Source organism: Cervus canadensis, chromosome X (genome assembly GCF_019320065.1).
Source record: "Cervus canadensis isolate Bull #8, Minnesota chromosome X, ASM1932006v1, whole genome shotgun sequence".
NCBI lineage: Eukaryota > Metazoa > Chordata > Mammalia > Artiodactyla > Cervidae > Cervus > Cervus canadensis.
This window is the reverse complement of record NC_057419.1, coordinates 128,503,549-128,515,026: the sequence shown is the minus strand read 5'-3', so window position 1 is coordinate 128,515,026 and position 11,478 is coordinate 128,503,549. Positions and strand designations below refer to the sequence as shown.

The 11,478-nt window shown below is 41.9% G+C and overlaps 1 protein-coding gene across 1 annotated transcript in view; it reads right to left on the bottom strand.

The window, feature by feature from the left end:
- IL13RA1 (interleukin 13 receptor subunit alpha 1) overlaps positions 1-11,478 on the bottom strand; it is a 67,968-nt gene that overhangs the window by 30,289 nt on the left and 26,201 nt on the right. The window contains exons 6-8 of the mRNA XM_043458535.1: positions 9,043-9,194; positions 3,059-3,106; positions 2,642-2,774 (exon numbers count right to left, since the gene is read on the bottom strand). Of these exons, the coding sequence (XP_043314470.1) occupies positions 2,642-2,774; positions 3,059-3,106; positions 9,043-9,194 (333 nt within the window). The remainder of the gene's footprint in view (positions 1-2,641; positions 2,775-3,058; positions 3,107-9,042; positions 9,195-11,478) is intronic.

Below are 11,478 nucleotides of genomic sequence, written 5' to 3'. Positions count from 1 at the left end.
TGATATTCATACCCTTGTGTAATTCTCTCCCCTTTCGGGTGGGCTAGACTAAATGTGTGAACCACAACAGTGATGGAATGTCCCTCTGAGACGAGGTTATAAAGGGCTGTGGTTCTTATATTGGGTGTTCTCTCATATGCTCTTTCTTGCTTGGACCACTCACTTGGGGAAGCCAGCTGCCATGTTATGAGGTAGCCCTGTGGGGAGGGTCAAGTGGCAAGGGACTGAGAGAGACCTCCATATTAGTTTTCTAGAGCTGCTGTAAAAAATCAGCATACACTGGTTGACTCAAAACAATAGAAATATATTCTCTCATAGCTCTGGTGGCCAGAAGGCCAAAATCCTAGCTCCTGGTGGCTTTCAAGAATCCTTAGCATTCCTTGGCTTGTAGCTGCACCACTCCAATCTCTGCCTTCATCTTCACATGGCCTTCTCTGTTTCTGTATATTCTCTCTTCTTTTGATAAGGATACTAGTCATTGGAGGGCTTCCGTGGTGGCTCAGAGGTTAAAGCGACTGCCTGCAGTGCGGGAGACCTGGGTTCGATCCCTGGGTCAGGAAGATGCCCTGGAGAAGGACATGGCTACCCACTCCAGTATTCTTGCCTGGAGAATCCCATGAACGGAGGAGCCTGGTGGGCTACAGTCCACGGGGTCGCAAAGAGTCGGACACGACTGATCGATCTCACTTTCACTTTCACTTTTCACTCAGCCCTTAAGGGCTTCCCTGGTGGCTCAGGTAGTGAAGAATCTGCCTGCAAGGCAGGAGACCTGGGTTTGATCCCTGGGTGGGGAAGATCCTCTGAAGACAGGAATGACAATCCACTCCAGTATTCTTGCCTGGAGAATTCCATGAACTGAGAAGACTGGCGGGCTACAGTCCATGGGGTCACAAAGAGTCAGACACAACTGAGCGACTAACACTTTCATTTTTCACTCTTCACTCAGCCCTTATGGCCTCTTCTTAACTTGATTACATCTGTAAAAATTCTATTTCCAAATAAGGTCATATTCATAGGTACAAGGAATTACAACTTGAACATATCTTTTGGAGGTTCAAAATGAAACCTTCTAAAGCCTCCATCCAGCAGCCAGTGTGAAAATGAGGATTTCCAATGACCATATAAGTGATCTTGAAAGTGGATTCTCTAGCCCCAGTCAAGCCTTCAGATGGAACCACAGTCCCAGTCAACAGCTTGACTGGAACCTTACGAGAGAACTTGAGCCAGAGGTACCTAGCAAAGTTGTGCCCAGATTCCTGAGCCATGGAAATTGTGAGATAGTGAATATCTGTTTTTAAGACACTAATTTCTTATGCAATAATATAATGTAGCCTGGCATATAGCTTGTTCAATCTCTCAATTAAAAGGGCTTGATTACTTCAATAGCCTGTTTCTCTTATTGTTAGGTAGCTGTTAGGAAGTTCTTAAGTTGGTCCTGTTTTGCCCCATAGAGCCACAAAAAAAGACAGCCTATTCTCTCTTCTACTTGACACTTCCTCAAATATTGGAATTCAGCAATCATGACTCCCTAGGCTTACTTCATTAACTATGCCTCCCCAAATTTTAACATTCTTCAACATCTTGATTATGCTTTCAAGGAAAAATTCCAGTCTCCTAATGCACCTCTTACAATGTGGTGCCCAGGATGGAATGCTGCACACTTCTGATGTAGCCAGGACATTGTGCCACATGCTGCAGCATCCCCTTATTCTGGATGCTGTACTATCACTGCTGCCCATGACTATATATGCCTTTGGGGGACATTTAAGGGTCTGATGTTGAGTCACTTTGAGCTTACCATCTAATAAAAGCCTAGCTCCCACCCCACAATACACATATCCATAAGGCACATGTCCTTCCAATCCTATACTTGATTCTAGCACATAGCTTGTACAGCCTCTCAATTAATAAGTGAGGCTGATTTTTTTTCAAACCTGAAAGTGTGAAAGTCACTCAGTCACGTCCAATTCTTTGCGACCCCAAGGACTATACAGTCCATGGAATTCTGTAGGCCAGAATACTAGAGTGGATAGCCTTTCCCTTTTCCAGGGGATCTTCCCAACCCAGGGATCGAACCCAGGTCTCCCACATCGCAGGCAGATTCTTTACCAGCTGAGTCACAAGGGAGGCCCAAGAATACTGGAGTAGGTAGCCTATCCCTTGTCCAGTGGATCTTCCCAACCCAGGAATCGAACCAGGGTCTCCTGCATTGTAGGTGGATTTTTTACCAACTGAGCTATCAGGGAAGCCCAGATACAGGTTTATTTCTATAAAATGTCATCAAGGTCATTGTCGTACACTTGATTCTGTTACCAGCACATAGGATAGTCCTCTAGCACTGCACAATCTGCAGATTTAATCATGCCTGCCTTCTGTAGTTTTGTTTAGGTTGTTCACAAAGATGGAAACAGGACAGAAGAGAGAATAACATCATTTGGATGGCAAATTTTCAGTGAGCTGCATAATGTAAATTAACTCTGAGTGATTTGATAATAATTAAACAGAAAGTACATTTCAATTGTAAGTGTTCTCTGGCTGATGTCAAGAATGAAGAACAGTCCTTTCCCATAATGTTTTCTGCCTCAATTTAGTTTCCATGCATCAATGGTTTAAATTTTAATGAAAAATTCCATTCTCTTACCTATACTCATCGCTTGACTCCAATTACTCCAGAGTTTGTCATCCTCATAGCATAACTTATTTGTTTTGACTCTTATTCTGACTGTGTTCAGAGCATCAGAACGAATACCAGGAATCATGAAACAAATTGTACCCTTAGATACAAGATAAAAATACAAGGAATATTACCAGTTTATTCTCTTTCTCTGCTTCTGAATTCTAAATATAATTATCTGCCAAGTTCTGTATATGATGAAGATTTTGTATTGCAATGCAAATTATCTGACTTTAACTCTCGTAAAAGAAAATTAGCAATAATCCACAGAACAAAGTAGTTTGTTTTCCTCAAATTTCCTCAAATTTAGGATATGCTTACCCTGCCTCATCACCAATTACCATATGAGTTTAAGTCCAAATAGTTCAAGTTGAATTTACTGACCTCTAGGTTTCCTTTAAATTCTGTATTCTGACATTTGGCCTCTTCAACCTCAAAAATATAAAAAATACATAAATTCAAAAGAAATTAAAGACCACATTTTATATCATTTAACCATTTTAACAAGTTTTCTTTTATACCATTAACAGAAGACCAGTTATAGTGGGGAAAAGGGAGGTTTTTAAAAAAATAAATGGTGCTAGGATTGTCATACTGAGTGAAGTAAGTCAGACAGAGAAAGGAAATATCATAGGATGTGTGGAATCTAAAAAGAAATGAGGGGATATATGTATACTTATACCTGATTCACGTTTTTGTATGGCAGAAACCAACACAACATTGTAAAGTAATAATCCTTCAATTAAAAATAAAAATTAAAAAAAGAAATGATACAAATGAATTTATTTATGAAACAGACTAACAGACTTAGAGGATGAATTTATGGTTAGCAGGGGGAAGGGTTGGGGGAAGGGACAGTTAGGAAGTTTGGGATGTACCAGTATATAGTGTTACATTTAAAAAGGATAACCAACAAGGACCTACTGCACAGCACAGGGAACTCTGCTCAATGTTATGTGGCAGCCTGCATGGGAGGGGAGTTTGGGGCAGAACGGATACATGTGTATGTATGGCTGAGTCACTCTACTGTGCACCTAAAACTATCACAACATTGGTAATTGGCTATACCCCAATATAGGGCTTCTCAGGTGGCGCTAGTGGGATTAGAAGTCCAGATAATAATTGCTCTTTGGGAAAGTAGTGACCAAAAGAGGTCACAATTGAGCTTATGGGGAGCTGGTTTTGTAACTGACAAATCATTTGTGAATAATGACTTCTGCAATTTTTCTATAGTATACTACATAGCAATACATAGTTTAAAAATATTATGCTCCCTTGTTGAGAATATGTGCTCAGACGCTCAGTCATGTCTGACTCTTTGCAACCCCATGGGCTGTAGCCAACCAGGCTCCTCTGTCCATGGGAGTCTCCAGAAAAAAATACTGGAGTGTGTTGTCATTTCTTTCTCCAGGGGATCTTCCTGACCCAGGGGTCGAAACTGCATCTCCTGCATTGGGAGGCAGATTCTTTACCACTAGCGCTACCTGGGAAGCCCAATAATATATCAAAAAATGACTGAGTTAGGACTTGCCTGGTGGTTCAGTGGTAAAGAATCCACCTGTCATGCAGGAGACACAGGTTCGATCCCTGGTGCAAGAAGATCCCACATGCTGGGGTGCAACTAAGCCCATGAGCCACAATTACTGGGTCTGTGCTCTAGAGCCCAGGAACTGCAACTACTGAGCCTATGTGCCACAACTATTGAAGCCCGTGTGCCCTAAAGCCCATGCTCCGCAACAAGGGAAGCCACAGTAATGAGAAGCCTGCACACCACAAGAAAGAGTAGCCCCTGTTTGCTGCAACTAGAGGAAAGCCCAAGCAGCAACAAAGATCCAGCACAGCCAAAAATAAAAAAGTTAAACAAAATTATTTTTTTTAAATGACTGAGTTAGAGAAAAGAAAAGAAAATGAAAATTTCTCCTCTACACAATTTAAGTCACTTGTTGTATGATGTAAAGAGAATAACCAATTCCTAAAATGCAGATATTTCAAAATCAACACATGAAAGTCTCTTGCTTCATTTCAATAGTCTACTTTTGGCAACAGGTCCATGAAAATACATTCAACATCACTAACATACACTATTATACACTAGTGTATAAAATATACACTAATCATTAGCAAAATATACATCAAAATCACAATCATCTTACACTGCCGGTGACAGAATGGCTGTTGTCAAAAAGATAAGAGATAACAAGTGCTGGAGAGGGTGTAGAGAAAAGGAAACCCTCATGCACTGTTGGTGGGAATATAAACCAGTGCAGTCACTTTGGAACAGTATGGAGGTGTCTCAAAAAATTAAAAATAGAACTATCATATGATCTAGCAACCACAAGGAAATCCTGCCATTTGTGACAACATGGAAGAAACTTCAGGGCACTATGCTAAGTGAAATAAGTTAGACAGAGAAAGACAAATACTATATGATCTCACTTGTATGTGGAATTCAAATAAGTCAAATTTACTGAGGCGCAGTGCAGCATGGTAATTGCCAGAGGCTGGCGAGTGGGGAAAATGGAAAGATGTTGGTCAGGGGTACAAATTTTCAGTTATGAATTCTGGGGAGTTAATGGGGCTTCTCTGATAGTTCAGTTGGTAAGGAATCTGCCTGCAATGCAGGAGATTCTGGTTCGATTCCTGGGTTGGGAAGATCCACTGGAGAAGGAATAGGCTACCCACTCCAGTATACTTGGGCTTCCGTTGTGGCTCAGCTGGTGAAGAATCCACCTACAGTGCAGGAGATCTGGGTTCAATCCCTGGGTTGGGAAGATCCCCTGGGAAAGGGAAAGGCTACCCCCTCTAGTATTCTGACCTGGAAAATTCCATGGACTATATAGTCCATGGGGTCACAAAGAGTTGGACATGAGTGAGCAACTTTCACATGATGACTATAGTTAATAATACTGTACTGTATACCTGAAATTCGCTGAGAGATCTTGTTTTTGCACCACAAAAAAAGCTAAGTCTGTGAGGTGATGAATGTGTTAATTTGATTGTGATAATCATCTCATAATGTATATGATTATTATAACCTTGTATACCTTAAAATAATATTGCACAACCTAAATACATATAATTTCTACTTGCCAATCATACCTCAGTACAAATGGAAAAAATAGTCAACTTCTATCAGAGATGTGTAAACATGGGACAAAGACCAGAACATATGCTATGATTCTGGGCATTCAATGTCATTCACCGAATGATTCCTACCAGCATTTGTGAAGAGTGAAAGGCCAACTGAATGATGATGAGCCATCCTATCAATACTTCATATAAGGTCAGAGAAAAAGCTCCTCAGGGGTTACTGTACCCCAGTGCTGGCCATATGGAGTCAGAGGCCTGCTGGGGAATCACAAGTGGCAACTACCCCTTGAGGGACCAGGCTGCAGGCTGATGTACCCCCCTCCCCTGGACCATCTCCCTGATGTATATATTCCAAAGTCAGCAAATTATTGTGTAAATTGATGGTTCTGGGCTCTTGTTCAAATGTAAATCTCCTTGTGTAGTTTATCAGCTGCTCAGATACTTCCGTGAGAAAAGGGAAACAAGGACACAGATCACCAAGTGGATAGCTGGCGGGGATGGGCATGCCCAAAGACAAGTCACTTCATGCTTTATGATTCTGTCATAAGCAACCCTGACCCAGAGCCATGGATGGCACCAGTTCATGCTCCAGCCTACTTCCCCCTCTTAACTAGAACACCAGGCCAAATAGCTCCTCAAAAAGTCTTGCAAGAAGAACCAAGAAAGGGTCTAACCAGCTGAGCTCACAATCAGTGAGCACACAAAAAGCTGATGACAATCTAGGGGATGGAGCAGCTGGTGAACATCTGCTAAGAGAGAGAACATTAAACTCAAGTGTATAAACAGAGTTAATTCCAATTGACTACAGTTCTGGTTTTGATGGATAAATTCCACAGTATATGTGCTCTCTTCAGTTCAGAAGTTTTTTTTTTTTTTAAAGGTAACAATTCAATAAGAATTTATTAATTGACAACTGTATACATGGTCTTATACCCAGAGTTCTTGGTTAAAATGCAATACATGGAGACCAACCTCTGAAGTCATACTTACTAGCTGTGTGGCCTGTAGCAAGTTACTTAACCTCTCTGAGCCTTAGTTTCTCACTAAAACATAGGTTAAAAAGGAACCGATTTCATGGATTGCTATGAGCAACTATATAAGAAGTACATAGAAGACTGTATTTGTAATATATCATGAGTAATAAGTGATGGCTATTACTAGCAAGAGGAAGTATTGAGGTAGTCCCCAGGGGATTAAGAATAAAAGCTTTGGAGTTAGACTTTTGCTGAAATCTTGGACTCTAACCCTTACTAGAAATGTGACCTTAGGAATAACCTTTGAGACTGAAGTTTTCTCATCTGTAACAGGCCTAGATCCTTGGGGTCATTGTGAGGACTAAATGAGACAACTCAGATAAAGTACTTATTAAAATAGCTGCTATTGTTGCCGCTGCTGCTGCTGCTAAGTCGCTTCAGTCATGTCCGACTCTGTGCGACCCCATAGATGGCAGCCCACCAGGCTCCTCCATCCCTGGGATTCTCCAGGCAAGAATACTGGAGTGGGTTGCCATTTCCTTCTCCAATTAAAATAGCTAATACACAGCAATTGCTTAATACATATTAGTTGGTATTAGTAGCCAGAACAGTACAAAGTAAATACCACCTAATTCCTCCCCCTTACAGGAGCTTATATTTTTAGTCAAGATCATGGGTAACTAGTAGGACATCATTTACTGCCAAGTGAGTAATACAAGTGGCATGTGTCTCTGGATTTCAGACAGAAGAGAGCAGTCAAGGCTGGAATAGTCAAGCATATTCGACTTTCTGATAACTCACTTAGTTGTAAATTCAAGCCTCACCCCCTCCCCGCTTGGAAGCCCTTTGCTTTTTCCTTTTGTGGCATTATTTGGGGACCCTGATTTCTGGGATGAAGAATGATTATTCTGCTTCAGCAAACGCTTTTATTTGCAAATGCCCAGAAGAGCTCTGCTCAGCTGGGGACCTGGTCGCTCCCTCCAGAGTTACAGCCTGTCAACAGAGGCTTATTTTAGTAAATAAAATACTTTAGTTTTCGAAATTCCCATGATGAGCTAAAACAAGTGAACCAAGGGATCTTCCCACATGTGAGCTGCAGGACTCCTGTAAAAGCCCATGGTTTCTAATCTCTCAAACTCAAATGGACACAGGGCCCAGGCAGGTAACTCAAGTGAGTCGCACAGTCCCTGTGGTCCTAAGGCACCACCTTATAGCAATTACACCCTCAGGTACCACAGTTTTCAATCTGGGCAGAAAATTCAAATGTAATATACAAGCAAACAAAACCCCACTTTGTTTTGTGGTCCAAACAAAAATGTCTGAGGCCTGAGTTTGAGATCTCTGTTCTAAAGCATAACAATGCAACTGGGCCCTGAGGTTATGCCACACCCTGTTAGGACGAGTGCTCCAATGCATGCGTGTATGCTCAGTCGCTCAGTGGAGTCCAACTCCTTGCGACCCCATGGACTGCCAGTCTCCTCTGTCCATGGAATTTCCTGGAGTGAGTTGCCAAGATTACTGGAGTGGGTTGCCATTTCCTACTCCACAGGGACCTCTTATCAGCATGCTTTATATTAGATTCCAAAGAGCATAAATGTACATGATCCAAAAAATACTAACTACTCAGTATTGACTACTCTAGTTGCTACAAGCTCCAAAAAAAAACTGAACGACCATACAGGAGCCTCTAAGTAGCTACATAATCTGATCCCGGCTCTAGGCTCAGACACCTCTTCCTACTATGTTTTGGTTATGCCAGTCTCCTGTTTCTCACACATGCCAAGCTCATTCCTGCCTGAGTCTTTGACCATGCTGTCCCCTCCACCTCCAGATCATCAAATGACTAGCTCCTGCTCATTGTTCCAGTCTCATCTCAAATCTCATCACTGTGGATACCTACCCTACCTAATATTCCCTCAGGCCTTGCCATCACCCCACTTAAATTTCTGCATAGCATTCATTCTCTAAAATTAGTTTGCTCATTTATGCACTTATTTTCTAGTAGGTAAGCTTCATGGGCAAAAATTTTTTTTATCAGGTGTCACACGCACATAAAATAGTGCCTGGTAGTACATGATAGACATGTAATAAAAAAACTTTTCAGCAAATGAATTAATGAATGACTGAATTCTTGTAGGCAATACTACCATAAACCGTCAAACCTTCCACCACATGCTATTTCAGAGAAACCATCATCATCAGGTGACAAATCTATGAGCTACTTTTCATTGATATTTCAATTTATGACACTGTAAGAAATGCAAGAAAAATTTCTAAATAACAACTATCTAAAAAAAAACTTACATAGAAAATATCATGTGTCTCAGCGTGGCTGTTATTGACTTCTACTTGATAAGACAAGCATTTGCTTTGAAAATTCTGTGGATTTGTCCACTGCACGTATAAGTCACCATTTTGGAAGGAGAGATTTTTAATATGTGGAGGATCAGGTTTCACTGAAAAACAGAAACAGAAGAATACAAATTAATTTCCAGAGTTAATTTTGATGAGATACACATATGGGCTTCCCAAATAGCTCAGCTGGTCAAGAATCCGCCTGCAATGCCAGACAGCCCGGTTCGATTTCTGGGTCAGGAAGTTCCCCTGGAGAAACGATAGGCTACCCACTCCAGTATTCTTGGGCTTCCCTGTGGCACAGATGGTAAAGAATCCACCTGCAATGTGGGAGACCTGGGTTCGATCTCTGGGTTGAGAAAACCTCCTAGAGGAAGGCATAGCAACCCACTACAGTATTCTTGCCTGGGGAATCCCTATGGACAGAGGAGCCTGGCAGACTACAGTCCATGGGGTGGCACAGAATTGGACAGGACTGAGCGACTAAACACAACACAGCACTTATGTGTAGAGACAATGAAGGTCACAAAGGTAAATCAAAATAGGTCTGATGCTTTTAATGGCCTTACATGATCAGGCATACAGTTCTAGAATTTCTGATTAATCACAATTAATGTAGGAAGCTTATTTTTTTTCTTTGTTTCTTTTTCTTGTTTTTGGCCACACCCCACAGTATGCAGGATCTTATTTCCCCGATCAGGGATTGAACCTGGGTCCCCTGCAATGGAAGCTCAGAGTCCCGATCACTGGACCAGAAGGGAAGTCCCCTGTAGGAAGCTTAAACTGCCTAGCAAAATAGATCTAAGGAACATCTTTGGGGCTGGCAGATGACACAGATTCTGACCTGCATCTGGTTAGGGCATGGCTGGGGTATAATCCAGACATATAGCTACAATAAGAGGGTGGGGTAAAGAAGTGCTTGGGTCCAGATGGACTCTTCCTGATGGTACTGAGGGGCATCAAGTACAAGGGGTTCCCCCAGCCAGCACTCATTTATGCCAATCAAAGACCACAATGAAAACATCAGCATAGTTTTGTCATAGATTACAACAGGGATGAAGGGCTTCTCATGTGGTGCAATAGTAAAGAACCCACCTGCCAATGCAGGAGACATAGGAGATGTGGGTTTGATCCCTGGACTGGGAAGATCCCCTGGAGGAGGGCATGGCAACCCACTCAAGTATTCTTGTCTAGAAAATCCCACGGACAGAGGAGCTTGGCGGGCTATAGCCCACAGGGTCGCAAAGAGTCAGACACGACTGAGCGTCTAAACAACAGGGATGAACTTTGAGGACATGATGCTAATGAAATAAGTCCATTACAAAAGGACCAATACTGTATGATTCCACTTATAAGAGGTATCTAAAGGAGTCAAAGTCATAGAAACAGAAAGTAGGAAGGTGGTTACCAGGGGCTGGGGGAAGGGGGAGGGGTGAGGGAAGGAGAATTAGTATTTCATGGGCATGAAGTTTCAGTTTTACAAAATGAGAGAGTTCTAGAGATCTACTGCACAACACTGTGAATATATTTAACACTACTGAACTGTACACTTGAAAATGGTTAAGATGGCATATTTAATGTTATATAATTATAATCATGATTTAAAAGAAATTAAAAAAAGAAATTAGCCTAGTCAATTCAGTTTTTCAGGAGTCAACTATGCTTAAGACCAAGCAACAAAAGAGAGTGGATAATTAACAGAAAACAACTTCACAACATCCCCTTCTGGCTAACAAGAATCTCCCACTCATCTCTTATATCACCACTCATCTCTAGCTAGAAGAGCAGAAAAATGAGCTTTAAAAGGTCCATCAAGGACAAGCTTCCAAGCAAAGGGGAGGAGAGAGAAGGGCTTTGGTTCAAATGATCCCATTTGGCAAGTTGCCTCAACCTCACCCCTAGCTTACAAACTAAGCTGCCTTGGGTGCACTATTAGAATTCACTTCCATAACTGTCTGAAAGGGCAGTAAATAGTGTTCTGCTCACAGACTTGGGAACCTTTGTCAATTCATGATTATTTTCTTGTAAATTTTCTGTGTACCACTTTAGCTAGAATCGGAGCTCCCTGTTGGGATACTACAGCAAATAAATAAATATAATGTGGCTTCCCTGGTGACTCAGGCGGTAAAGAATCTGCCTGCAATGTGGGAGACCTGGGTTCGATCCCTGGGTTGGGAAGATCCCCTGGAGGAGGGCACGGCAACCTACTCCAGTATTCTTGCCTGGAGAATCCCCATGGACAGAGGAGCCTGGCAGGCTACGGTCCATGGGGTCGAAAAGAGTCGGACACGACTGAGTGACTAAGAACATACAAATCTGCTTTAGAGATTTACAAAATGCTTTTACACATGTCACATCATTCGGACCTTACAACAATCCTCTGAG